At 43.7% G+C, this 27,280-nt stretch overlaps 1 protein-coding gene across 1 annotated transcript; it reads right to left on the bottom strand.

Annotated features, from left to right (window-relative positions):
- Positions 1-17,520: 17,520 nt before the first annotated feature.
- Positions 17,521-27,161, bottom strand: ERH (ERH mRNA splicing and mitosis factor). Its single transcript, XM_068399369.1, has 4 exons — positions 27,057-27,161; positions 23,422-23,509; positions 22,136-22,256; positions 17,521-18,014 (listed from the first exon to the last, which is right to left on the bottom strand). The coding sequence occupies exons 1-4, from the start codon at positions 27,057-27,059 to the stop codon at positions 17,912-17,914; spliced, it is 315 nt and encodes a 104-aa protein (XP_068255470.1). The 5' UTR covers positions 27,060-27,161; the 3' UTR covers positions 17,521-17,911.
- Positions 27,162-27,280: the final 119 nt, after the last annotated feature.

Raw genomic sequence — 27,280 nt, 5'->3', positions numbered from 1 at the left:
AATTTCTTTGTAGGAGGTTAAAAACGTAAAGCACCACATCCACAGTGGTCACGCAGTTTGTTCAAAATCAGTAAATGCTTTGTCTCAAAAGGCAAATCAAGTGTTGTTTGTATTTGTCATGGTGTTTTTAAAGTACTCAAATAGTTCATTTTAGCACTTACAAAGCAGATTATTTTCTTAGAAACAGAGATGTTCTTCAGGCTATATTCTGTAAGAAAGGTGCTAGGAGATCTCCTTTTTCTTCAGTCTATTAAAAAGGACTTCCTTGATACAACGACCTTACGTGAGTGTCTCTTCATTCTCAAAATCCTCTGCTGTTGGGCTGCAGGGGCTGCTGAGGTGGAATATCTCTGTCCCTCTAATCGGACCTCTTCAGCATTTTAGAAGGACATACTAATTGCAGAACCACCTGGAAACCTGACTGCTACTCTTCCCTCTGGCAAGCATCTTGTTACCCTTCTCGCATCCTTTCTCTTTTGTCTTGTACTGCTTGGCCAACACAGCTGAAGAGCTCATGTATTCCTGCCTCTTCGGGGGCCTGAGATTCATTTCTTTGTTGTGACTTGTGAGCATTTTAAACAGAAGCAAAGAAGCCCCAGAGAACTGCAAATTTGAAATCAGATGTTTAGATATACCTGAAACAAAACTTATTTTCAGTGTGTTTGTTTTGCTGCTATGGTAGCAAAAAATGAGGTGTTTGCAGCATGCTGGGCTTCTGGCTCTGCTTCTCCAGTGGAGAACTGTGCCAATGTGTGGACAGGAGGCATCGCCCCTCTGCCACTCTCCCAGCTTGGGCGTGGGCACAAGATAGCGGGGCTGTCATCCACGTTTCTAGGGCTTTGTTTCTGTAAGGTGTGCTGCAAACACCTGTGATGCAGTCCAGAGCTGCGTGAAAAGTGTTTCTGTGCTGCAGCATGTTGCAAAGGTGCCACTGGGCAATGGGAGGCTGGGTATGGGAGGGAACAGAACAACCTTTTCCTTTTCTGACTGATCTGCATCTGTTTGAGAAATGCTGCTTAAATCTCACCTGTGACTGACCAGTCATTAAAACCAGGCCAGAACAAGGTAGTATTTCTGTGCTGGAAATGACACTGGGTAAGTGTTCAGACCTGCCCATCTTTGAGTAAAAGGGATATCCCATCCAAATGGAAATAGCAGCTTCTGCTTGGCATAGCGGTGAAACTTGTGTTTTACAAATCTGAGGCATTAAAATAAATCCAGCTTCATCTGTAGTGCATGGTGCAAAAAGAAGAATGAGAGGAAAGATAACAAAATAATCCACTTGGGACAAAACTGTCTTTTAATGTGATTTTGGTAGAAACCAGCTTCTCTGGCTTTGATTACCATGGAAACTAGTACAGCAACACTGCTTACCACTGCCTGCAGCGAGGCTGAGCTGGGCAGTATCAACAGTAGCGGTGCGCTGGGTGATGGGCTGGCCAGTGCCTCAGGGGATGCTCAAATTCATGAGCATGATCTGAACAAAATGGGGTCACTGACCCAAAAAGCCACCAATGGGTCCCTCCGCACCTCCTGATCTGTCTCAACTTTCTTTTCCCAAGGGCTCTTCTCCCTGAATTTTGTGGTCAGAGCCCAGGCCTGCTTTGCCTTCTCCCCATCTTGGTCTCAACTGATGTGTGGATCTCAGTATCGCCTTCCCTGTAGCAGCCTGAGCTCCTGGTAAGTGTGGTGCCTGCTGGCTTCTGGGGCGGTCATGAGCTCTCACAGGCTTCACCCCAGCTCTCAAGATCCCTCTTCACCTCACATGCTGGCCTGTCTTTTCACTACCCCGTGGGCTGCCATGGGGTCTCCTGATTGTTAGTTTTAACCTGTAGACCTGCTGCTGTCTGCTGTTGGCTTCCCCTCAGCAGCTGGGTGGCCAGAACTGGCCCTACAGTACAGCTGTGTTTTGGAAGTGACCACAAAGGTTTCAAAGTAGTGGCACAGCTGCATACAAAGTACAGAAAACTGCTTATTTGAAGAGGTGACATCTTTTTATGTTTCACCAGTGTTTGTGTGAATTCCTTTACCCACCAAAATGCCTTGTTTCCCAGTCCTCCCAACATATAATGAGGGCAAACGAGAAATCATGTCAATGCTGGCGTATTTTGAAGGCGATGGTTTGCATTTTGCCCTTGCTAAAAAGAAGCAGTGTTGTTCCCAGTGTTCTGGCAAGCAGAAAAGCAGTGGAAGAGGAAGTGCTGACATAGGTATGAGGGCACTCAAATTTGGCCATGGTTTCCAGAGCAGAAAAAATGCGAAGATGGCTGATGAGTGCCTTTGAGCCCAATCAGTAGTAGAGCAACAGGGAGAAGAAGAAAGGGCTGTGAAAGGAGCAGGAGTCTTCCTGTGATGGCTGGAGGCGTTTCTAGGACAAGAAGACTGTGGGTCAGGCTCTGAGGACAATGTAGACCTGTCTCTTGTTTCTAATCCCTGCTGTCCCCAGCCCTTCTGCAAGCTGTCCCCCTTCTGTTTCAGGGGACAGCTTGGCCTGTACCAGGTAGACGGCAGGACTTGGAAGAACAATGCTCAGGCTGTGACTTTCAAGCCTGGCTCCCACCAGAGGGAGGTTACGCAGCCAGCAGCGGGGCTGCACTGGTGTGAGGGTGTCTGTATCTCAGGCTACAGCAGAAAGTAGGGCACAGGGTGAGCTGAGACTGATGTCCCACCCCAGATGTCAGACCCAGTTGCACCTTCATGTGCTTCTCTCCTTGGGTCTCTCTGAAACATGTCTCCTGAGTCTTGTTTCTCAGGATCTCAGTGAGGATCAGACAATCCAAGACTGGCTAGGCCTGAACTAGAAGATCTTTTCCACCCCTCATCCCAGTGATTCCTTCCCTTTTAAAATAAACACAAGAGCCACCAGTGCTACAGCTGGAAATTCATAGAATCATAGAATTGTTTTCATTGGAAAGGACCTTTAAGAACATCAGGTCCAACTGTTAACCCAGCACTGTCAAGGCCACCAGTAAACCATGTCCCTAAGCACCACATCTACACATCTTTTAAATACCTCCAAGGACGGTGACTCCACCACTTCCCTGGGCAGCCTGTTCCAATGCTTGACAACCCTTTTGGTGAAGAAATTTTTCCTGATATCCAATCTAAACCTCCCCTGGCATAACTTGAGGCCATTTCCTCTCGTCCAGTCACTTGTTACTTGGGAGAAGAGACTAACACCCTCCTCGCTACAACCTCCTTTCAGGTACTTGTATATAGTGTTAAGGTCTCCTCTCAGCCTCCTTTTCTCCGGACTAAACAACCCCAGTTCCCTCAGCCGCTCCTCATAAGACTTGTGCTCTAGACCCTTCACCAGCTTCATTGCCCTTCTTTGGACTCGCTCCAGCACCTCAATGTCTGTCTTGTAGTGAGGGGCCCAAAACTGAACACAGTTTTCAAGGTGCAGCCTCACCAGTGCGAAGTACAGGGGGATGATCACCTCCCTAGTCCTGCTGGCCCCACTATTTCTGATACAAGCCAGGATGCTGTTGGCCTTCTTGGCCACCTGGGCACACTGCTGGCTCATATTTGGCCGGCTGTTGACGAACCCCCTCGCAGGTCCTTTTCCGCCAGGCAGCTTTCCAGCCACTCTTCCCCAAGCCTGTAGCGTTGCATGGGGTTGTTGTGCCCCAAGTGCAGGACCCAACGCTTGGCCTTGTTGAACCTCCTACAGTTGGCATCAGCCCATCGATCCAGCCTGTCCAGATCCCTCAGTGGAGAACACGTAATAGGGACCGTTAATGCTGAGTTTTGCCTTATCTTACCAAGGGACAGAGCAAAAAAGGATGTGTTCTGCTGTCAGCTGTGATCCTCAGTGACTGCAGACCAGTCACATCAGCTCCCCTTCTCTGAACTGGGAATGGTTCCATCTGGCTGCCACATGAAGTGAACTGTAATTCAGTCACCTTAGAAAAGCAATTTCTCCATGGCAAAGAGGAACCATTTTTGTTGATGATGTTTCTTAATCTTCCCCTGCAAGTTGTTTAATTCTTCGTTGATTTTTTTCTTTGCTCGATCAATCTCCGAGTTTGCTGCACTCGCAGTGCAGTGTGACAAAAGCAAGCCCTCCCTGAGGCACTGGGCTCAGCGAGCAGTCGCAACACAGCCGGTGCTGCCCAGAGCTCAGGGTGGGCTCCACGACCTGCCTGAGCCACCGCACTGATGCTGGGGCAGTTTGCCCCTGCTGATCACCTTGCTGTGCTGACTACAGCAGCGACTGCCCTGCAGCTGGTGTGTGCGCCTACACGTCCTACCTTGCCTGCCCAGCCAGACAGGAAGAGTGAAATTCTTTCTCTGTTATACTTTCTCTATATTCTTTCTCTATTTCTCTATTTTCTATAAATTCTTTCTCTGTTTCAGAAGGCTGGAGCACCTCTCCTGTGAAGAGAAGCTGAGAGAGTTGTGGTTGTTCAGCCTGGAGAAGAGAAGGCTCTGGGGAGACATTATAGCAGCCTTCCAGTACCTGAAGGGGGCCTACAGGAAAGTGGGAGAGGGACTTTTTACAAGGGCAAGTAGTGATAGGATGAAGGGGAACGGTTTTAAACTGAAAGAGGGTAGATTTAGATTAGATAGTAAGAAGAAAAATTCTTTACTGTGAGAGTGGTGAGACACTGGAACAGGTTACCCAGAGAAGCTGTGGCTGCCCCCTCCCTGGCAGTGTTCAAGGCCAGGCTGGATGGGGCTTTGAGCAACCTGGTCTAGTGGAAAGGTGTCCCTGCCCATAGCAGGAGGGTTGGAATTAGATAATCTTTAAGGTCCCTTCCGACCCAAACCATTCTATGATTATTTAGTCTCCATGTGTTTTGCCATCATCTTCACTTTCATCTGCTTTTCTCCTTTCTGGTCTTAAAACAGACTTTGTGGGTGAGGAGCTGGAACAGAGAAACATTTTTTGTAGCAGAAATTGACGGTGGGCTTTCTCTGCACTGCTGCATTTTTCCTTCTCTTTTTGCAGGTTTGTGGGGGGTGTTACTCAGTGCGTACGCATGTCAGGTTTGGGAAAGAGACTCAGTCTAAATCATTGTTCCTGCTTGGATTAAATTTCTGATTGATTGTGCATTTTCATTCTGTTGGCTTTAAGAAATGTGAGGGGCTGGGAGGAGGCTGCCGGTCAGCAGTCGCTGGCTTCGTGGCAGAAGCAGCAGTAGAGAGCTGGCCCAAGGCAGGTGAGACTGAGGGCTAGGGGAGAGCTCAGTGGTTATCCTGCTTGTTTTTTCTTCAGCAACAGACACAGGCAAACCAATAATTTAACATTTACATCTTGAAATGGCTACAAGGAAGGAGAGAAATATACGTAATGCTTGCAGTGGGTCTGCCTTCTGTACTGGCACTGCTCAGGGGATGCTCTGTACAGGTCCTCCCTTGGTGTCCCGCATCATATCTCTTTGCCTTTGAAACACCCAGCTGTCTCAGGTTGTTCATCTGCAGTACTGCTCAATACACTGATACTTCTCCCCATGAAAATCAGCTTGATACAGCTGCTGTGTAGATGAAGGTTTGACTATGTGGGCTTTATAATATCACCCGGACTGCCTCTGCTGCTGAACATGCTGCCGGGCAGGAAGCACGTAAATGGTGTTTCAGTGACTCAGGCATGGAGGGACCTCTTTGAGGCGGAAGTTGTTTTTTTCTATGTCATTTCTTAGACTTTTGAGGAAAAGCAGCAAATTGTAGCAGAGACTTGATTCCAAATTGCTGGATTTGCTCAGCCTGGTGTACCAGGCTTGCAGGCTGCTTTTTCCTTTTGGCCAGCCCTGAATAGTTCTAAACCATCCCCTAGATCAGGCTTACCGGCACAGGCTAGCACAGTGCAGCCTGACTGTGGGCTGAGATACTCAGCTGCCACAGGAGAGTTCAATCCCTCACTCAGCAGTTGCTCTTACCTCCTGCCATATCTGGGATTTTCATGGGAGCCTTCACCTCCAAGAGTTTTGTTTAGTCTAAATCACTCAGCCTGTGAGAGCTGATGGTGCTGCAAATATCTGTTGATGAAAACGAGCATTAAAAATGTGACAGATGTGGCTGAGTCTAAAAGCATACCAAAGGGTCTTATGCTTGGGGTTAAATGATGGAGTGCGAATGTTCAGGCTGGTTCTTTCACGGCTCCTCTCAAGGCTTCAGTGCAGCACGTTTAATCTTTAGGTTTTTTAACTCTCTTAAAGACTATTGCGTGAGATTTGTTGTGTGCATATTTTTAACTAGAGGCTACACGTTGTAACGCTGTTGACAAGGACAACCAAATGATGTCAAAGTCCTAATTATCCCAAGCTGAAGTGTCACCTCTGCTTTCTGTCTGAGTAGATGAAAGCAATGTTCAAAGAGACCCACTTAATACCGGTGCCTTTTTCAAGGCAATCAGCTGCTCCAAGCTCTTTTCCCCCTAAGCAATCTAAATGCTAAATAGATCTTTAAAATAATTACTGTATCGCCTAAGATGAGGAGCCATTTTCCCCTGCAAACACCTGATGCTCGTTAGCAATATTTAATGTGTCACACATCACTCCTGTTTACTCTAAACTTTTTTTGGCAGGAGTTTGTCTGGTGTCTGCAAGTGTTGAGCCTATGCTGAAGAGCCTGGGGAAGCCTCTTGAGCACAAATCCTTTGTCCTGAGAGAGAAAGGGTCTGCTTTTCTGCAAAACTCTTCCCTTTTTCCCCCTCTCCCAGCTTCATTTTGATCTTATTACAAATAAATAGTGTCAGTGAACAACACCAACCTGGCACCAGCCTAAGCTGGGTCTCCAAATCAGAGATGAATTTAGCACTGAGTTTGTGAGGGATAGAGTGGTAGAAAGGCTGTCGTTAACCTGTCTTTGCAGCTCCTCTTTCCCAGGTCAGAAGAGGAGAGAGCTGGGTCACTGGTGTCTGTTTGCAGCAGCCAAGAGCCCTTGGCAGGACCAGCAGCTGCCAGCATGGATGTAGCCCCTTTGCCCAGGAGCATCTTTAGCACATGCTGAACTATGAATCCCACGGGGCTGCCGCAGGGCTGTTATAGCAGCTTTCCCGCAGCAAGCAGAGCCTCCTGCTAGTGGAAATCCACAGGAGCAGTCTGCTCACTGCCCCTCATATGGCTGCCAGGAATCACTCCCACCCTTGTACAAATGCAATATACTAATGAAGGTTCCTTCATTAGACCCTCTGGGAAACTGGGGTTGCTCAAGGCGGAGCCGATCTTAGCTCTGCCTGCTAAAGCTGCTCTCCTTTATGCCTCACATGATAATAAAGCTTAGTTTGGACAAAGGATGTATGATTCCAGCCTAGTGGTTCAAGAGCTTTCTGTCTCTGGAGCAAGGCCTGGAGCCTGAGATTGCTTCAGGAATTACTTTGCAAGTTTATTCTGTAACTGTTTAATCTCAAGTTCATAAACAGGCTTTGGAGCAGTGCCTGGTATGCAGGACCTTCCTGCCATGCAAATGTCCCAGCTGCTGCTAGAAAACTGTAATTGCTTTCCCGCTGGTGCAGGTCATCCTCAGATATTCCATACCAAGGATTTCAACAGAGCCTCACCATAAGATGTTCAGTGTTTTGCCCTCTAATCCCTCCTGCCAGCCCGACAAGCCTGTACAGCTTGGTGAAATAAAGAAAGCAGTGACTGTTCTTTTATTTTTGTGTTTGTTCACAATGGCTGTGCTCTGAGAAGGCTTACCAAATCAAGGGAAATGGAGGAACACCTGGTTTATGAATTCCCTTAGCACTTACAGAGATGATCTGAACACAGCTGAGACTAAAGCGCTTCTGGGTAGGTGTTGGAGCAGATCCTGAATTGCGAAGACTGAGATGTACATGTTTGAGGTGAATCCAGCTTTGGACGTCAGCTGAATAGAGGCTTTTTGGATTCCAGTGTGAGATCTAATGATTCAAATCCCACCTACACCCTTTGGATCTGGGCTTCTGGACACCGCACATTATCTGGTGTACAGCCTGGAAGAGACTCTGAAATCATCCGACTTTGAGCCCTGTATTTTGGCTAGGATGCCATACATCCCTCTTAGTGCACACTTCTCAAAGCTTTTATTTCAAATGTCTCATTTGAATAATGTGTGCTTCATTACCACAGGGGTTCTTTATCCTGCAATATACTGCAAACAAGGCTGAAGGTCTTGAGTTAGTGGAGTTCATGGGAGTCTTTCATGGGTGTGCTGCACATGGTAATACTATCATCTGTGACCTCTGTGAACTCAGAGCCTTCAGACACCATGTCCATTAGTAAAACACGTTACGGAATCTCAAAGGGGTTTTTTGGTGTTGCTCAGAAGAGAAGCAAGTGCTGCTGTGGAAATTTCCTCTGAATTAGATAGTACTAAAACCTGACCCAGAGGACTGTGAGCATGTGTGAGAAGGGTTATTGGGGGCTCTCCCTCACACCCCAGGGCCCCCACCAACTGATCTGTTCAATTATGTCTTAATCTGACCAAAATCCCACCAAGATAATGGAAGGGAACTGGCAGGAAAGGCTTGGTGCCTGCTGTAGCGATAAGTGACCAAGCAGATCCTGTAAGCTGTAAAAGGTTTTAAGGGGATCAATATTCTCTGTGCTCTCATTTCTAACTGGGCTTTATTGCAGGGCTCTGATTCATGTAGTTCATTAAATGGACTCAGATGGAGTTTCTAAAACAGAGTTTATACTCCTAGGGCATAGGATCAAAATAGCAGCAGCAAGCAATAGCAAGGCCCCCAGAACTTGTCTGGAGAAGTAATTGCAAGAGTGCTGAAGCATTAGACTTCAAAGAAACATGGATGTGGCTAAATCAGTATTATTAATTGCATTTAAATTTACAAAAAATGTTATCTGCCATGTTAAGAGTCACTTTAAAAACCACTCAGTGCCATAAAGTAGATATTTCAGCTAATTTGTAGTACCACTTGCATTCTGGGGCAAGTATTTTCTGGGTCATCAGGAAGCCCATGAGTGAACGGCTCCTAAACAGTAACTGTATCAACTAGAGTTACGTCATCTCCAGTTGTCTCATTCTCATGACATCGTGCCCAAAACACCAAACTAGTGGAAACAATGAGGAAAATACACAATGGAGAAAGATGCTGCCTATTGCACCTCATTATCTACCTTAGGTCTGTGTAGACACTTTTAAGTTCCCTGCAAAACACGTGGAAAACATTAGTCAAATAAAGAAAAACCCCAAACCCAACAAAATAACCCCAACATTGAGTGCTTATGTGTATCTGATCAGATAAAAGTGTCACCTAGCCTGTTTCTGTCAGTGACCCAAACCAAGTATCTAGAGGAAAAATGTAAGAACAGGGCAATTGCATGGTGCTACTCTCCCAAAACACTCTTAAGGTCCTCAGCAACTTCTGATGCATTGAAATCCTGAGCCAGGGCTGGCATCCTTGCATTTAACAGCCATTGATGGATTTTTCTTTATGGGGCTTGTCTAAGTAAGTAGGAAGAGGGGTATGTTTCAATTTTTAGAGGGTCTTCTGCATTAACTAATTAGCACTACTTATTGCTAGTTAGGGTGAGTGTCAGCATTTGATGGAAAGCAGGGCAAGAGCTACCAGTTAGGTCAATACATGTGTGAGGGAGGGAAAGGGGGAATTGGACCCAGGTGCTCAGCATGAAGCTGGCTCAGCGGGTGTTGGGCTGGGACCTGCATTTTAGTGTTATATTACTCTGGGAGGTAGAAGGGGACCTGGGTAAGGCACATGGATATTTTTTTCAACCTGAATTACATGTCAAACACCTTTGAGGTGAGAACCTCTGTTCTCCTGCAACTAGACGTAAGTAATGTCTAACTTCTAAGGACAGCATGCCTGAAGGTAGTAGTGAATTTTCTGCAGAAACAATTTAAATGGGGAACTCAGGTTTATGGAGCTTAAAATGTTTTATTTGAGGTGTCTTGGGGGGGAGGTTGATAAAAATTCTTCTAGCTGTTGTTCCCCCCCCAGGAGGAATCTGAGGCTCTAAAGGAGATGCCTAGGCTTCCTGTAGTTAGGGAAGTTGGAGCTGAGGAGTCAGGCAGACAGAAGCCAGTGTGCTGAGCAGAGAGCTGCCTGGGCTATGCAATATGCTAACAAGATGATTAGTCTGTTAATTATAAGATGGGGGTACCTATTTTTCCTTGGGATTTTCAGAAGAAAAATACTTCCTGGAAATATGGCTGACCTGGTTTGGGTGCCTTTCTGCCAAGAAACAGAGTAACACAGCCTTGTGGTTAATGTAGCCCCCACTCTGCTCGTTTCAGACAGGCTTGGAGTCCTTGGGAATATCCCAGGTGAGTGTCCTCATTAAGATCAACTGCTTGGTTATTCTCATGTCTCTCTCGAGCTTTCTAGCTGAAGTTTCCTTTTGTAGGAATAATGAGTGGTTTTACTTGGAGATGATAGAGGAAAGGGATAGAGAGTGCACTGAGTGATCACTGAACAATTAAGTGTGTTGTAAACTCAAAAACAACACATGCAATTTTAGGAGGCATTAAATGATTCATTCTTGGTTAAGACTAAGGAGGTATCATTGCCACAGGATGAAAGATTGGTAAACTTTGTTTAGAGCTGCAGGTGCCCAGAATGATAACTATGTTCAATTGAAGACAAACTTTGACAGGAAAAGATGCAGAAAACTGGTAGGATGAGGAGGAGACAAAGCAACTTCTTGTATGAGAAGAAACTACCAATCACGAGTTACTAATTTAGCAAAATTGAGATGGGGAATGATTGCTTTTCCCAGGAGATGAGAGGAGAAGTACTTGAAGAAAGAAGATAAAAAGGTGCTACTAACACAAAGTGGGTAGAAGTTGAAATTAAACTCATTTGGCCCAGAATCTACAAGGATACTAATGAGCTAAGATGTGTGTTCTGGAACAGCATTACAAGCCAGGCAAAGAAAGCTGCATTTGTTTGGCCCTGGCTAAACTTCTGGAGATGATGGGGGGTGGAGAAGAAACAATTCTGGATTTGAGAAATGCACCACTTCTTTGGAGAGAAGACTTGAATGCTGGTTCTGCTGCTACACTCTGATTATGTCTCAGTGCTTCCGCTACACTCCAGTGTTACAGTGGAATAGATGTACAAGCCAATAACGCCCTCAGAGATCAAGTTAATGTATTGTGAGAGAAGAGAGGTGTGTTTTTTTTTTCTTTTCCCCTCCCTTTCCTTCCTGCTGAGAACCTGAGAGTAGGCATAGCTAAAAATGAAATGTGGAGCAAGGTTTATTGCTAGCCCTAGTAGCATTGACTTTCCTCTTCTCCCTGCAAATATGTTACTGCATAGTGCATGAGGGTGCCTTTGCCTCCCAGTAAGATTAGCAGGGGGTGTGATTGATTTTTCTCTTTATTGTCTTGCGTGACTCAATTCTTACCTTCCCCTGGCATTTTGCAATGTCCTTGAGTTTTCCCTATCAGTACATCACAGATTTCTGAGGCCTTTTCTCTCTTATACAGATTTTTTTTTTTTTTTTTTGGTAATTTGTGAGGGCTGGAAATGCTTGTGGGGTGTGTGAGTGTATGGAGGGGAACGGAGGAGCATCTGGGTGGCAGGTCTGATGACCTCTCGGGACTAAACCTCTATGACAAGGCATTATTCTCTGTCCCGTGTGAACCTTCATACCTTCATTCAAAGAGAGTATCAAAACAAGATTGAATCTGACTGTTCTGCATCCTTTGTCACCAGGGATTAGTTGCGCTTTCTGTAGCCCAGTGAATACTACCATTGTGTCTCACAAACCCCCTCACAGTACTTGATAGCCTGCCATTTGCAGCACCGTCCTAGGTGGCCTGGGGAAAACTGAGTTCAAATGCCTGCATGAAATTGGACAGAGTAGGAATTCAAAGCTTAGGTTTCCCATTTTTTTATGATATGAGATGTTCCAGTAATGAGTCCAATAGAATGATGGATAATTTAGGTTGGAAGAAAGCTCCAGAAGTTGTCTAGTCAAACCCTGCTCAGAGCAGGTCTTCTAACCAGATCAGGTTGCTCAGTACTGTGTCCAGTTAGGTCTTGAACATCTCCAAGGATGGATATTCCCTAACCTCTCAGGGCAACAGGTTGTGTTGGGAGTGCATGAAACCCAATCCCCTAGGTAACTAAGGTGGTAATAGTTTAACCTTAGGAGCCTGTTTCCTGCACAGTCAATGGAGTGATGCCGAAGCTGGCTGAACAGGAATTAAATACACTAGATGGAAGCACTGGTGCATTAGAGATCTGGGCCATGCAAGTGTCATATTTAGCCAGTGGTAGAGTCCACACACAGCCTCTAAGTACAGAGCCCATTTTTTTTTTCTCTTCTCCAGCTACACAGAGTTCCAGAAGCTGTGTGTATGTCACCGATGGCTGATGCTAAGATGACAGTGTGTAGTAACAGTCTTAGTTGGAAGGACTACAGAGATGCTGCACGGGTTGCAGCAGCAGATCGACTAGGGTGTATACAAAATTGATAACAAAACCCTTGCTAATGCCCCACCAGGGATGGCACTGAGCTGGGCTATGCAGCACGCAAGTTTGATTTGCATGTCATATGCAAACTCGGCACAAATCGTAGGAATGAAACCTATAAACTGGAGCTATGCCCAAATCTCATCCAATAAACTGTTCATACAGGCACAGTTCAGTCTACAGTAATGAGAAAACTAATTGCTAGAGTACGATGCTTCCCTGTAACAAATCCAGATGGGGCTTACTTTAACTTCAATCCTTTTCAGGCATAGTGAGGATGAAGCATTTAATGGGTCAGAATAGAGCGCTGCCTTGTACTACGCAAAACCAAACATCCCCAATGTATTTCAGTGGCAAATTCATTCCCCTGCTACTTCAGTGAATGGTACATTGTATTCAGCCAACACTAAGTAACATTATAGCAGACAAGACATTCAGTGTAGAAAACCTCAGAGAATTGACTAGTATGGCAGAGCTTTAAAATAATTTTCCGTTTCAACAGATTTACTCTTGCAGTTTATGTATTGCTAGTAGAAGTTATTTATCATCTTAAGACAAATACTGAAGTCAGCACTCCTAGTCTTCAAGGGAAAGTGGGTACCTAAGGCGAGTGGCTCAGACGCTCAGTGAGGCTGAGAATCTCGGACTCAGTTACTAGGCTCAGCCATACCCTGTCTCCTGCTGGAGAAGTGCTAAATTATGCTCCCTGGCCCTGCAAATACTTCCCCCCACCCCCCTCCGGCATAATGGTAAGACAGAGAATTCATAATTTATTTGTTTTAATGCTCTCCAGGGTCTAGCAGACACATAACATTTCATAGCAGTTGAAAAACAGGAGCTTGAAATTACTTTGTGCTTGTCCAGCTACCCTTCATTTTTCAGTGTTTATTAGCTTTCTAGACAGACTGTTTGAATTTCCAACATAGCTGAGTTCCAGTACAATCAGGCTGTTACTCAGTGGGAACTGCAAATGTACATAACTGTTTATGTACTCTAAAGCAAAGTAGCTGGAGCATTCCCCTCCTCCCTCTGAGAGCAAGCCATCTTAAGGAGCATCCTTGCTTTCAGTGCATCACGAACTAGCTCATTGCTCAGCATAGGGTAATGAGATCACAACCTGTAACTTTCTTACCTCTTTCTAATGTAAGTGAAAAACCTGGGTTCTTTCGACTTAAAAAATACTAAGAGTGGTGAAGTCTCCTCTTGCTGTAAATAGGTTTTTCTAAAGCACGTACATTAGTTACTAACAAAGATAAGGTGGTCTTAGCTACTAACTTTTTTTCCTGCTGTATGTGACAGTGGCGTTAAGCATGAGAACGGACTGATGTAACAATGGGGATGCTGCTTTCCTGCTGTGCTTGTGATGTATTGTGAGAGGTGTCATGATTTCAGTCTATTTAAAAGAATGTGATGATGGAAGAAACTGTAGACAAGTATTTTAACTACCCAGCTTATTTCACCCTCAAAGCAGGAACACAAACTCAATTTTGCTTTTCATAAACCCCTTTCAGCATACTGAAGGAGGCTGCAGAGTGAGATTCCCCTGAGTGTGATCATGTTATTATTGTGGTGTCAAATACAGCTCAAATTCTAATCCTAGTGGGGTTACCTCAGACCTAGGTCCTTGAACTGGCTGCAAGATTTTGGCCTGTACCAAAGGATTAATTACAGCAAGCAACAGAATAGTGTCAGGTATCCTCCCCCTGCCCCAGTGCATGACTGCCTGGCAGGAGCATGCAATGGTAGATAAACTGGTCCTTATATATACATACAGCAATTTATCTACCGTTTTCTCTGCAATAGTATTTACCATGCTCAACCTTGTCCTCAAAGCCTCAGATGAGTTTGTTTTTTTTATAAGTGATCAGCCACTCGGCTTGTTGGTGCTGATTGGCAGTCCTGTTCTCCCCTTCCCCACAACACCCAGCATCTCTTTTGTATGTAGTGTGGAGTAGCATTATGCCTTTCAACAGCAGCGAACTGTTGGATCAGCTTAGCTGTCTCACAACACTTCACCTCACTATTTGCTTGGCAAACAGCCGTGCCAAGAAATGAATTGTACCATTCTCATCACACACAAACCTGAAATCAGTAGCAAGCAAGCAGGAGACTGCATGAGAACTGTTCTATTCCATGATTAGAAAAGACACAGCATCGTTCATGGCTCCACAAGCCAAGCTGAAGTCAGGCAAGCACGTCAGTTGCTCTGTACTCGTGGTGATGGATGACGGCTCGTACATCTCGTTGAACTGAAGCTAGGCTTTCTTAACGCACTTGCTTTCAAAAGAAAATGTATTAAGTATTTATTTCCACCCTTGGAAATACTAGGTCTCTGAATTCCATTCTTTATCCTCGTTTTACAATACTGTACCACTCTCCTGCAGAATCAGCAAATATAATTTACTTTATCATTTCCTCCCACACTGTAGCAGGTATAACCAACACTGCTACTTGTACCTATCCTTTATGCAGGAAGCACCAGACAATCTGCCACAGGGAAAGCAGCACGGGATGACAGATTCTTTTCTGACATACTTTCTATCATCATGCGATTTGTTTATGGCTTTACTTGCAAAATGCTGCTGACAAACCTCACTCTTAAAGTAGCTGAACCCAGGCAAATGTCTGATATGTCTTAGTAGAAGTGCTGTCTTATGCCTCTAAGGACAGGTGCAACTGGAGGAGGTCCTAAACGCACTGCTGTCATCCTTCACTGGAAAGAAACCAAGAAGCCAACTGAAGAGTAATTTTTTTCACCTGGCCTGCTATAGCAGACTGCATTACTAGAGTGCCAGTCTACTAGCACATTAGATGTTTCCAAATGCTCATAACCCTCATCACTCTATTTCTGAGGGCAGTGATTAGTTGGAGACAGCTTTCCAGATTCTTCTTTCTAACCAGTTGCACATCAGGTAGATGCTGCAGCATGTTTTTTCCTTCCAGTGTATTCAGTCAGTTGCTCAGTTAAGCAACAAATCTGTTGTTTCATGAATAGTTAATCAAGTAAAAGGCAACTCTGAAGGAATTTGGAGAACAGCAGCTCAAGAACTATGCACTAGAGAGTTTTATCTAGTAGCTTATTTCAGGAAAAAAAAAAAGACTCGTAGCTGGGTGACAAGGGGGAAAAGAGAGATGATGCCTAAGTCCCTTCTCTTAAAGTGGTCTACAGACTGTATCTTTATATCAGCAGAAGGCTGAGTCTGGTTCCAGAGGTATAAAAGGGACACTTACTTGCATTTTCCAGTTCTGTGAAAACTTCTATTACCGAGATGACCACAGAAGTTTAAGTGTTAAAAAAAAAAAAAAATTATAGTGAATTCATCTTGAAGTTAAAGCTCGTTTCCCTTCTATTTTCCGAAAACATACCCTCACAAAGTCCCTTTCATAAAGGAGAAACGTTTATTACCACCTGCTTTAAAGTACCTTCTTCCTATTTTCTGCTCTAACATGAGAAATTCATGTTTTGTACTTGTTTACTGGTCTTAGTTTTCAGTTATTATACCAGAGCCAGAAGCCAATTTTTTTTTTTTTATCAGACCGAACTTTAGGTTATCTTTGAAGGAAGGGCTGTGTTACATTTCAAGTCTCTGATTACTATAGATTCAGCATGCTCCTTGCACTTTTCACAAGAGACCACATTGCTGGTTCTCCTTAAATTGAAAACAAGCTCACAGAATGAGGAAAGTATTAAATCACTATTTTTAATGCCACAGTAAGTGAGAAGGGATATTTGGCTTCATTTAAAGACTGCAGAGCCACATCCTACTTAGCACCTTGAATGCTCCACCATGAGAATACTGAATTTTTTAAAAAAAACAAACAAAAAAAAAATTGTCAACATTTACTAGAAGTAAACCCCAAACATGTTAGGAAAGAACAAGCTATTTTACTACTTCCTATAGAGGAGGAAAAGCTATACAAGCTGTTTAAATAACATTGCTTATACTAAACCTGAATGTCATTATATGGGGCAATAGCGAATTTTTGAAGTCTTACTGTGTCAAGCTGCATTTGAATATAAAACTTCCATACAGAAGTATTTCCAGATTGAAGTAACCTGGTAGATTAATATACTTCTGACCTACTGTGTTTTGAAAATCACTATTTATTATAAAGTAAGGACATTTTTACATTAGCAGATTGAATCGATTCCTGGTCACTACAACTGTAGAGACAGTAGGTCTATCTCCAGTTTGTATTCGTGTTGGGAAAACAGTTTAACACCCCCTCTGAATATCTTTCTAAGAATTTCTATCTATCTCTTCAGTAATTTGATTCTAAGTCTTCAGCAGCTATTACTTATCGCTTAAGTGAAGCTATTTTCATCAAAGCTTTCCTACAGACAGCCAATTTGACCTCATATTCTTTTAAGCCAATCCACTTGCTGTGAGGTCCATCAGAAACTATCGATGTGTATTAGGAAGTTAGGTGCACTGGGAAGAACTACATTCCTCTGTTAATCCCAGAACTGCTCCTGGTTAAGTATACCCATAGTGTCTAAGATTCAAATTTGTACCTATTACAGACAGACTCTAGACTAACACAAAGGCACCAAGTACCACGCCAGCCTTGCTTTCCTATGCACTGTATTTTTTGGTCTACTGTGTTCTCCAATCCAACCTTTTTCAGTACAGCAAAATTACAGAGACATCAGTGTTCAAGAGAGATATCCTGGGGCAGATATAATTTTACAGAGCGTGCAAGCAGTTAAGTCCTTATCCCTTGTAAAGAGAAAATGCAGTTTGGGGCAGATTCCCATGAAAACATTTTGCTTTGCCTATTCTCTTCTCAGGGAAGGCTGGAAGGAGACTAAATCATGGGGTCTGTGATGTGATACACTCAGCCTGCTCTTACCCATCACCTATCTCAGAGCAGACACGGTTACCTGAATATAAATGCCTTGTAGAAAGATCAAGTTTAGAGTGCAAGAGGGCTGCTGTTTTTCCTAAAGATCCCCAGGAAAGACAGTAGTCAAGACTAAGAAGTTAACTCAGCAGGCCAGAATCTGAGCCATTCTGTAATACAGCAAACAACTTTTGGTTCAGTCCATGTAACCTTTCAAGCCCTGTTCTTTGGCAAACAGGCAAGAAAGATTTAATTTGTTGTTTCAGAAACCACAAAATTCAGCACTCAAGTTTAACTAAAGGGTAATCTTTTATTCCCCATTAAGACCATCTCAAGGACATAACTAAATGTTGGAAAACCCACAGAAGGGCACATACAGTGAATGTGGTGAAATACAATGTGAACAGCCCCAGGGGTTCAAATAAGGTAGGACCATTTGTTAACCAGAGGAAAAAACCAAATTAAAACTGCCGAAGATGTTGCACTTTCTTCTCCATTTACACTGAAAAAAAAAGTCAAATCCAACAAAACCCTTGCATCTCTAACAATACATTCAGTCCTGGCTAAAGAGTTTAACAAGATGGCAACAGGATGACTATAATACAAAACGTTCACTACTACACTCTGTACACACCTGTTGTCCAAGCCCTCCCCCAAACCCACGTAATGATGGTGCCCCCATTATTTGCTTGCTTGCTGGGCCTGCCTGCGGAGGAGGACGTAGATCTTCTCCTTTATCCAGTCTTTATTGTACGGTTGGTATGTCTGAGTATCAGCACGGTAACTAGAGAGAAAAAAAAGAATTAATTGTCCTGTTGTACACCTACCAGAAGAACTTCACAAACAATTAAGCGTCCTCAAGTGTGTGAGGCAGAAAGTTGTGTACAGAACACAATATCAGAAGTAGATGGGAACTGCCACTTATTAAAGAGATTTATCCTGTTCCCTAAAAAACAGTTAACCAGCAGATCAGGAAGAACCTGAAATAATACTAGATGCTCCAAGGACTACTGAGTGACTGGATCACAGTGTGTTCACATTTTAATTAATGAATATAATTACTTATGGGAGAAAACAAATGGAGCACCTTAATATTCTGGAGCTCAGAATGAAGAAGAATAGTTCCACTAGGAAACAATGTAATTTGTCTTAATGAGACAAACACTTCTTCAACACTACTTCAAGCAAGTGTTCATGTGACTTTTCAAGTGTTCCACTTCTGTTTGGAATTTTTAGAAAATGAATAAAAGCACAATTTTCCAGGACCAAAGGTAGACTCATAGATGGATGACAAAAGATTCTTGCCAGTTGGCAGTGACAGCAAGCTTGCATCTAACAAATAAGGATATTTCATAAAAAGCAAACTGAAAACAAGAATGCACAGACTCATTTTCTTCACTACTCAGGGATAGTTGATAAAAGCAGTCTACTAGCAAGATTTCTTGCCCAGGCCAGAGAACTCAGTTACTCAAGACACTGTTGAATTGAAGCAGAATTAGACCGAAAAATGCAAGCAAATTGCGTGAAGTTATCTGTGTAGATTCATGCTCTCCTTTCTCCCTTAGTCATTAAAGATGAATGTTTTTTTGATGAAGATGGTACTTTCAGTGAATGCTTCAAGAACTACTGAAGTCCCAGTCAGTCTTAAATCTTGGTACACATATTTCAAATGAGATTAAGAAGGCCGAGATGGTCATTGGTAAGAATCTACGTAAAAATTCAGAGTTAACTCAATCCAGGACAACTTACAGTTCTCACCTAAGGAAAAACCCCTCAGCATACTGTTTCTAAGAAAGCCTTGTTATTTAAAACCCAGCATGACTGGTTCAAGGCCATAGAAAGAGTTTCAGAATATATTGATATAGCAGTAGTTCCAGCACCGTACAAGAAATGTAAATTTCAGGAAAAGTTACTGATTTCCACCCCCACCCCAATCCATTCATAATGCTGCACCACAAGACCAGATAGAAAGTACTTTAGGAATCTCCATGAACACAAGACATGTCTGGTATGCTACGTGTGCCATCTGGTGGAAAACTATAAGCTGGAGCAGAATTTGGCACAACACTAAGTTTACAAGCCTAATTAAGAAAAGCACAAGACCGTACTAGAAAACAGTTGCTACTTCCTAAAGCAAGTAGCTAGCTTCAGTGTGTGTCTTTCAACCTGCATTAGCCCAGCAATATGACATCTGAAGAACAAACATGGCAGACCGTCTAGGAACAAGGTAACTGCAGAAAATATAATCCTGTTTTACTTATTCTACTGAAAACTTCAGTAAATGGCATTTGTAATAAGTCACTATCAGTAACATAGATTCCATATGTACATCAGAATGCAAAGGAAAGCAATCTGATGCTTATTTTTAAAATAGGTTTTTATTTTAAAATGGAATTAACTGGCAAAGGTTGTTCACTGTGCAGCTGCACAAGTACTTGCACTAAGATTTCAGACAGAGCAGTACACCTGCAGGGATGTCCACATCAGATACTCACCAGCTTAAAAAGAGTTTCTGGAATTTTGAGCTTAGAAAGCCAAATACTGTGTCTTTTGTTATTTCAATGAGATTTGTATCCTTATTCCTACAGAGTATCTGCAAAGTTGATACCACTGTCGTATCAAACCATTACTATGGTATGGGCTGTGGGCCCGGATGGGATTCACCCCAGAATAATGAACTGGCAAATGAACTTGCCAAACCACTCTCGATTATCTACCGGCAGTCCTGGTTAACTGGAGAAGTTCCAGCTGACTGGAAATTAGCAAATGTAACGCCCATCTACAAGAAGGGCCGGAAGGACGATCCAGGGAACTATAGGCCTCTCAGCCTGACCTCGGTGCCAGGCAAGGTGATGGAACAGATCATCCTGAGTGCCATTACACGGCACATGCAGGACAATCGGGGCATCGGGGCCAGCCAACATGGATTCATGAAAGGCAGGTCCTGCTTGACCAACCTGGTCTCCTTCTATGACAAAGTGACCCGCTTAGTAGATGAGGGCAGGGCTGTGGATGTAGTCTATCTAGACTTCAGTAAGGCATTTGACACTGTCTCCCACAGCATCCTCCTAGACAAACTGGCTGCCCGGGGCTTGGATGGGTGGACTCTTTGATGGGTTAAAAACTGGCTGGATGGCCGAGCCCAGAGAGTGGTGGTGAATGGGGCAAAGTCCACAACTGGCGGCCGGTCACTAGCGGTGTTCCCCAGGGCTCAGTTCTGGGGCCGGTGCTGTTCAATATCTTTATAGATGATCTAGACGTAGGGATTGAGTGCACCCTCAGTAAATTCGCAGATGACACCAAGCTGAGTGGGAGTGTCGATCTGCTGGAGGGTAGGAAGGCCCTACAGAGGGATCTGGACAGGTTAGATAGATGGGCCGAGACCAACAGCATGAGATTCAACAAGAACAACTGCCGGGTCTTACACTTGGGCCACAACAACCCCATGCAGCTCTACAGGCTGGGGGAAGAGTGGTTAGAAAGCGGCCTGGCGGAAAGAGACTTGGGGGTGCTGATCGATAGCGGGCTAAACATGAGCCAGCAGTGTGCCCAGGTGGCCAAGAAGGCCAATGGCATCCTGGCCTCTATTAAGAAGAGGGTAGCCAGCTGGTCTAGGGAAGTGATGGTCCCTCTGTACTCGGCACTGGTGAGGCCGCACCTTGAATACTGTGTCCAGTTCTGGGCCCCGCACTTCAAGAAAGATGTTGAGGTGTTGGAGCGAGTCCAGAGGAGGGCGACCAAGCTGGTGAAGGGTCTGGAGGGTCTGACCTACGAGGAACGGCTGAGGGAGCTGGGTGGTTTAGCCTGGAGAAGAGGAGGCTCAGAGGTGACTTTATTGCAGTCCACAACTACCTGAAGGGAGGTTGTAGTGAAGTGGGAGTTGGCCTCTTCTCTCAGGCAACTAGCAATAGGACAAGAGGACACAGCCTCAAGCTTCGCCAGGGGAGGTTCAGGTTGGACATTAGGAAGCATTTCTTCTCAGAAAGGGTCATTAGACATTGGAACGGGCTGCCCAGGGAGGTGGTGGAGTCACCATCTCTGGATGTGTTTAAGAGAAGACTGGACATGGCACTTAGTGCCGTGGTCTAGTTGACATGGTGGTGTCAGGGCAATGGTTGGACTCGATGATCCCAGAGGTCTCTTCCAACCTGGTTGATTCTGTGTGATTACCTTGAAATTTATGGTATGCAAAGTATTCATGATCTGGACTAAGTGATTTAGTTACAATGTTATGTTCTGAATAGTAAAATTTAACATTTGATTTCACAGTGCAGTCAGAATGGAAAGTACACAAAACCACCTTTGCTTGCCCATGACTTTAACACACAGATGAGAACTGGAGATAATGTATTGACAAGAACACTCCAACGATTAGCTATGGCTCTCTGCAGCATTGATCTGTTCCTCAATCACTTTATAAGGATCTACAGAAACTTCCATCTTGCTGTATCTTGATCAAAATAAACAACTGGCTGCAATGCGCCTCTATACATTTCTACCGTACCACTAGTACGGCCCTCAGCTGAATAAAATTCTGTAATCATTCTGCCTCCTTAAGAATCAGACCAACTGCACAAAGGCAGATACAGTCCCAACTTAAACAGATTCTAGCACTAATAAAATATGTAGCTGTATTAAACGGTTGGACTTCAGTATTTGAAATGCTGGAAGCTTCAATGTGACTAAAATCCAAGTGGAACCGTCAATTTCTACGCTTTCTTTAGAGATACTTTATTCCAATGCAGTCAATTGGAGTGGGCAACGTGGCATGCCAGCTGCAATACTACTGCCTTACTAACACAGTTATTGTAAAAAAGCCCCAGAATCTTACCAGATTTCTTGTGAAACATGTAAGACTTCTGACACCTCTAAGTCACTGAAAGGGACTTGTACAACTGAACTTACACAAGACAGCTGAGGTCTGCCAAGTCATCAATGAAGTCGAACAACTGGCTGATATCATATGTAATGGATGGACTGTTGGGATTCATTCTCTTCAGATGCTCTTCATACATTTTACAGACTCCTACAGAAGAAAAAAAAAAAAAAGATTAACAATGCAATATTAAAAAAACAACAACTGTATTTGCTGAAACTTCTTCAGCTAATGAACCACAGGTATCAGGAAAGTTTAGAGACGACTACCATGAAAACAGAGACATAAACTTCTTACTCAGATTTTGCAGTTGAAATGCTTTTGTTATAGCTATCTGCATTGAAACATAATACTAATACTATAAAATCAGGTAAGATGCATGGACAGAAGCATCTAGAGGAAAAAGTTTTAGTTCTGTCAAAGATGTAACTTTCCATGCAGTAAGCTTCAACGGAAACCTGAAATTCCTTCTGATAATTTTAAGACAGCAATTGCAACATATATTCCTATTGTACAAGCACCGAAGAAAGAAAAGAACTAATGTCAAATAAAGCTACTCAAATCTCAGAAGAAAGATCATTCTTTATGGAAGAGTCAAACAGGGCTACTGAGGTAAGAGTGACAGCACAAGCCTGTATATGAATTTAAATCAGTTTTATTTAATCTAGCTCATAAATTAATCAGATACATTTGAGAATATAATATTAAAGTGAGCACAGAGGCTTTACACAGTCTTTACTATGCTTTTGTTTGCCTCGCAAAACTTTCTAGAATTAGAATTTTTAATGTTAAGTGAACTTCCACATTTAAATCATACAGCTGTAGTATTTCCATCTTATTTCCAAGCTCACTATGTGTCTCTTAAAGTCATGCAGGATTTTTTCTCTGGCACACGTGCCACGAGGTTGCAAACTATGTATCAATTGCACACATACTTTTATTTTATATATTATTTCCAGTAGCGATCCTTACACAGCTAGCACAGCAATTAGTGAGAGAGTCAGGCTCTGATCCTGCAATTAAATGCATTCAGGCAAGTCTACCGCATGGCCCCAGCAAAAATATTGCCTACTCTCACGAGTTAGATGTGGTTCCATCTAGCTGAATCAAAAAGAGACATTTACTATAAAAAGGAAGTTTTAGAAACAAAGTTTGCGAAAACATTAGTAAACTAAAGCATGAGACATTTTTGCATTTTTTTGTGAATTACCTTGGGAAAACATGAACAGCAACTTATTTTCTTACTGAGTGAGTTTGGAAATATATCAGAAATGGGGCTTTAACAACAGTTGTTGTCTACCGTGTCTGCACCCACCTTCCATGCACTCATTCACCGATTCATAATCAGCATATGTTCTGCCTTCTGGCCTCTTGGTAGGCTGGACAAGTAGAATTGTGTGAGACTGAAAAACAAAACAAAACAAGCACCAAGAAAACAGGTTACTTGCAAAATTTGAATGATTTTTTGTTCGAATTAAGTTATTTATCTGAATGAAGCACTAAAAAGAAGCATAATATTAAAACACTCGACCAGCAATCAAGGACGCAGACATTTTCAAAATAGTACTTACTGTTCATATAAGCTGTGTTAATAATCTTTGTTTCCAATCAGTCCTATCAATCCTTGCGTAAGTTTAAAATGTGTAAAATCACCAGTAAAGCAGCTACTGTGTTGAAAAAAATACCTCAGAAATAGTAGTTTCTATTTAAAAAGAAAAGCAAAGCAATAAAGCCATTGTATAAAAGCTATGCCATTAGTGCATTTACTTATTTTATTCCAAATGCAAGCTTTTAGTATGATTTTAAATACTCAAATTAAAGAGCAAGGAGGGAGTCCAGCTTAACTTCACCGTCAGTCTCACCTTAAAGATTTTAACACAAATAGCTACTTTGAATTATTCATTCAGCTTCAAGGGAACACAAACCATGCAACAAATCCGCACTTAGTATTCAAGATTATTTCCTGCAAAACAGATGCGCTGATTTTTCATACTTCAGTGAGTCTACTGAAACAGTAATTATGGCACAGATAACTGTTCTAAATGTCAGAGGCTGTAAGCTTGTTCTTCTGCAGGAAAGACACAGATGATAGTACCGTCTGTGGCTTGCATTATTTCTGTAACATTTTCCACTTGGCTACAGCAAGTAATTTGAGCAAACAAGCAAGATTTTTGAAGTGTACACAATCTATGATCTAATTAACAGGTTACACAGCACAGAAAGTTTGCAAGCACGCCACAATACCCCACTTCCAGTGCTGCTAATTGGATCCAACATTTTCAATGTTAATATATGAGGTGAGCACACAACATGTAGTATTCATGGAGGCAACTGCAGAGTCAGACACACTGGAAACAAACACCAAGCTGCTGATAGAAAAATCCTGACCCACACTTTGGACATATCAGTGAAGATAACAGTTCGGTGTCCAAATGCAGTGACAGAAAAGAAAAATGGCAAATATTAGGATTTAGAAGGAATATGTAAGAGAACAGTACAAACTTTTACACCATGACTGATAGTGTTCCCATGCCTGGAATATAGTTTTCAGTTCTTTAAATTCTGTCTCAAATAACTTGGTAGAAGGAGATTCAGAGAACCCCAGAAAAAAAGTTACACAGAGAAACAGAAGCAGCAAGACTTTTCCCAATCAGAAGTGGAAAAATAGGGGAATTCAGAGCTACACACTGTAAAAAAAAATCATACAAAGGAGACTAGACCATTTAAATCCACTTTCATGTATGCCAGACGATGCTAGATTTGAAAGGAATTCCCCAAGGAGGGCTGATATCTGGCTGTTCCTAAGTGCATTGTGCTTGAACAGGCATGTGTTACCAGGGAGTCCAAATGACTCTGCTGAACTTTATAATAAAGTACTTTTTCCAGCAGTATCATTTTTATTTGCTGGTCACTGATGATAAAGCTTGGTTCCAGCACTTGCAACTCTGATTTCCTGCGAACATTTGACTAAAGATCCCTTATTAACAGCAATGGATGAGGTGTATCAGCCATTTCAGTCAGTGTGTTCTAAAAAAAGCTGTGTTATTTTAGCATCGGTGTGTCTTGCAAGCTGCATTTGTGGGGTCTGATTACATATACATCTTTATCTCTTTCAGCTAAACTCAGCATTTCAAAAAAGTTGGGTTTCTTTGACAAAATCTAAGAGAGCATAGATAAAATGGAACTGACCAGAAGTTACAGAACTGTATCATAATTGAGTGAATTCTGTATTTGGTCTCTCAGAATCTTGTCTCCTATATTCTGAAATTATCCCCATAGTCAGATTATAGAAAAACATATCAGTGAGCCAAACATGTAAGCCAGTCCTTTTAGAACTTTAAGGCAGAAATTATTTGGGCTTCTGACTTTAAACCATTTATCACTTTAGACACTTTACGCTATCCATATCAGATACTGGCCTGGAATTTATTGAAATTAATGCAATTGGGACCATCTGTATTGTAGAACTAATGCATCACATCTCAAACATTTCCTTGGGAACTTCCCATTATTTTACCTTAAGGGGAAAAAAAAAATTGCTTGATTTGATAAAATTGCTCCTTTTCTCCTACCACAGAAGTGCAAAAAAGTGACAAGTTCAGAAGCCTGCAAGAAGTTTCCTCCAACTATTATTACCTGCCCTACTGAATATGTGCCTAGGTGACAGGGCAAAAATCAGTGTGATTAATAACTATTACGTTTTCCTATAGGTATAAATCATATTGTTAGGAAAAGGAAAACCAAAACAAGGGAAGATCCATAAACCTTCATGCATTAGGACCAGGTTATCTGGAAGAGTCCAATACGGACTCTTATTGTGATGCATACGTTGGGTTTTCTTATATTTTCTTTTAAAGCACAGTTGTACTGGCTGCTGTTAAGCAGGACACTGACCAAGATATCACATGGCTTATATTACACCAATTTTGAACTTCTTAGAGAACACTTTAGAAAGCGCTCCAATTATTGAAGACACGACCCTGTAAAAATGGGTAAGGCATTACTGACAGCCAAACCAGCAGGAGCTAGGCAGCATCTGCCCAAAAACGTTTCTACCAGTTGTAGTCTATTCAATAATAAAGTAAAAAATACTTAAAAGGGAAGAGAAACAAGTATTGTAAGAATAAGATGTGCAATGATGCAAACACAGGAAGTATACCACACACTTAAATGTCTTTCAATTATTCCTGCTAGGCAGAAAAAGTGGTTTAAGTGTCTTCTTTCACTTTGGAAAACTGGGACAGGGGTTGTAGCTGCTCATCCCAGCAGAAGCTAACTGCTTTTGAGCAAGTGCCAGACATATGTAGAACTTTGCTGCAAACCCAGCAGTTGTCCTTCCACCGCAGGGCAACAACTTGCTTCAGCATATTCAAATTTATTAGACGAATGCAACAAACTATTGCGACTGGTAGGCCTTTACGTGTCATTCACGCAGCCCACCAGCGCAAACTGACGCCTTTCCCTCCCCCAAGCACCGGGCAGAAGCGGGGAAAGCGGCATGGGCAGAAACAGCTTCAATTAACGCCAACCAGCCGTTTCAGGCAGGCACACTCGACGGATCCGCGGAGCCAGCGCTCACGAGGAAGAGCTGCACTTCCCGAAGCGCCCTGGAAAGAGGCTGAAGCTCCCGGGCAAGCCCCGCGCCACGCCAGGGCCGGAAGCCTCCCCCCTCCCTCCCCGAGAGCAGCCGGCCTTTGTGCCGTGGAGGCTCCGGCGGCGGCGGGGCCGCACTTGGCGACGCCGCTGCCCCACCAGCACGTGCCGCTGCCCGCCCAGGCCCGGTGCGGCGGCCGCGGCCTTCCCCGCTACCCGCCACGCCTTCCCACCCGCGGCGCTGGCGACCGCTCCCTGCCGCATGGGGAAGGGAAATCAGCCCACCCCAGCCCCTCCAAGCGGGCGCTGGGTGCGAAGGGAAGCCGCCGGGCCCGGCACGCCGCCCGCCCCGCTCACCATCACGGCTCCCGCTCCTCAGCACCGCCGCGGTAAGAGGCGCGCGACGATCCCCCACAACCCCCCGCGCCCGCCGGAAGCGCCGCGCTAACGGCCGACCATAGAGTTGCGGCGCCAGAGTGCCGCTCGCGCACGCGCACACAGGCCCAGGCCGGCGCCAGGCGCCACACGGCGGGGCGCTGAGGATGCCGGGAGAGGCCGGCGGCGCCAGGCTGGAGGGGGCG

The sequence above is a fragment of the Nyctibius grandis genome, chromosome 4 (assembly GCF_013368605.1).
Source record: "Nyctibius grandis isolate bNycGra1 chromosome 4, bNycGra1.pri, whole genome shotgun sequence".
NCBI classification, from domain to species: domain Eukaryota; kingdom Metazoa; phylum Chordata; class Aves; order Nyctibiiformes; family Nyctibiidae; genus Nyctibius; species Nyctibius grandis.
The sequence above is the reverse complement of the archived record's forward strand: the minus strand, read 5'-3'. Positions and strand labels throughout refer to the sequence as shown.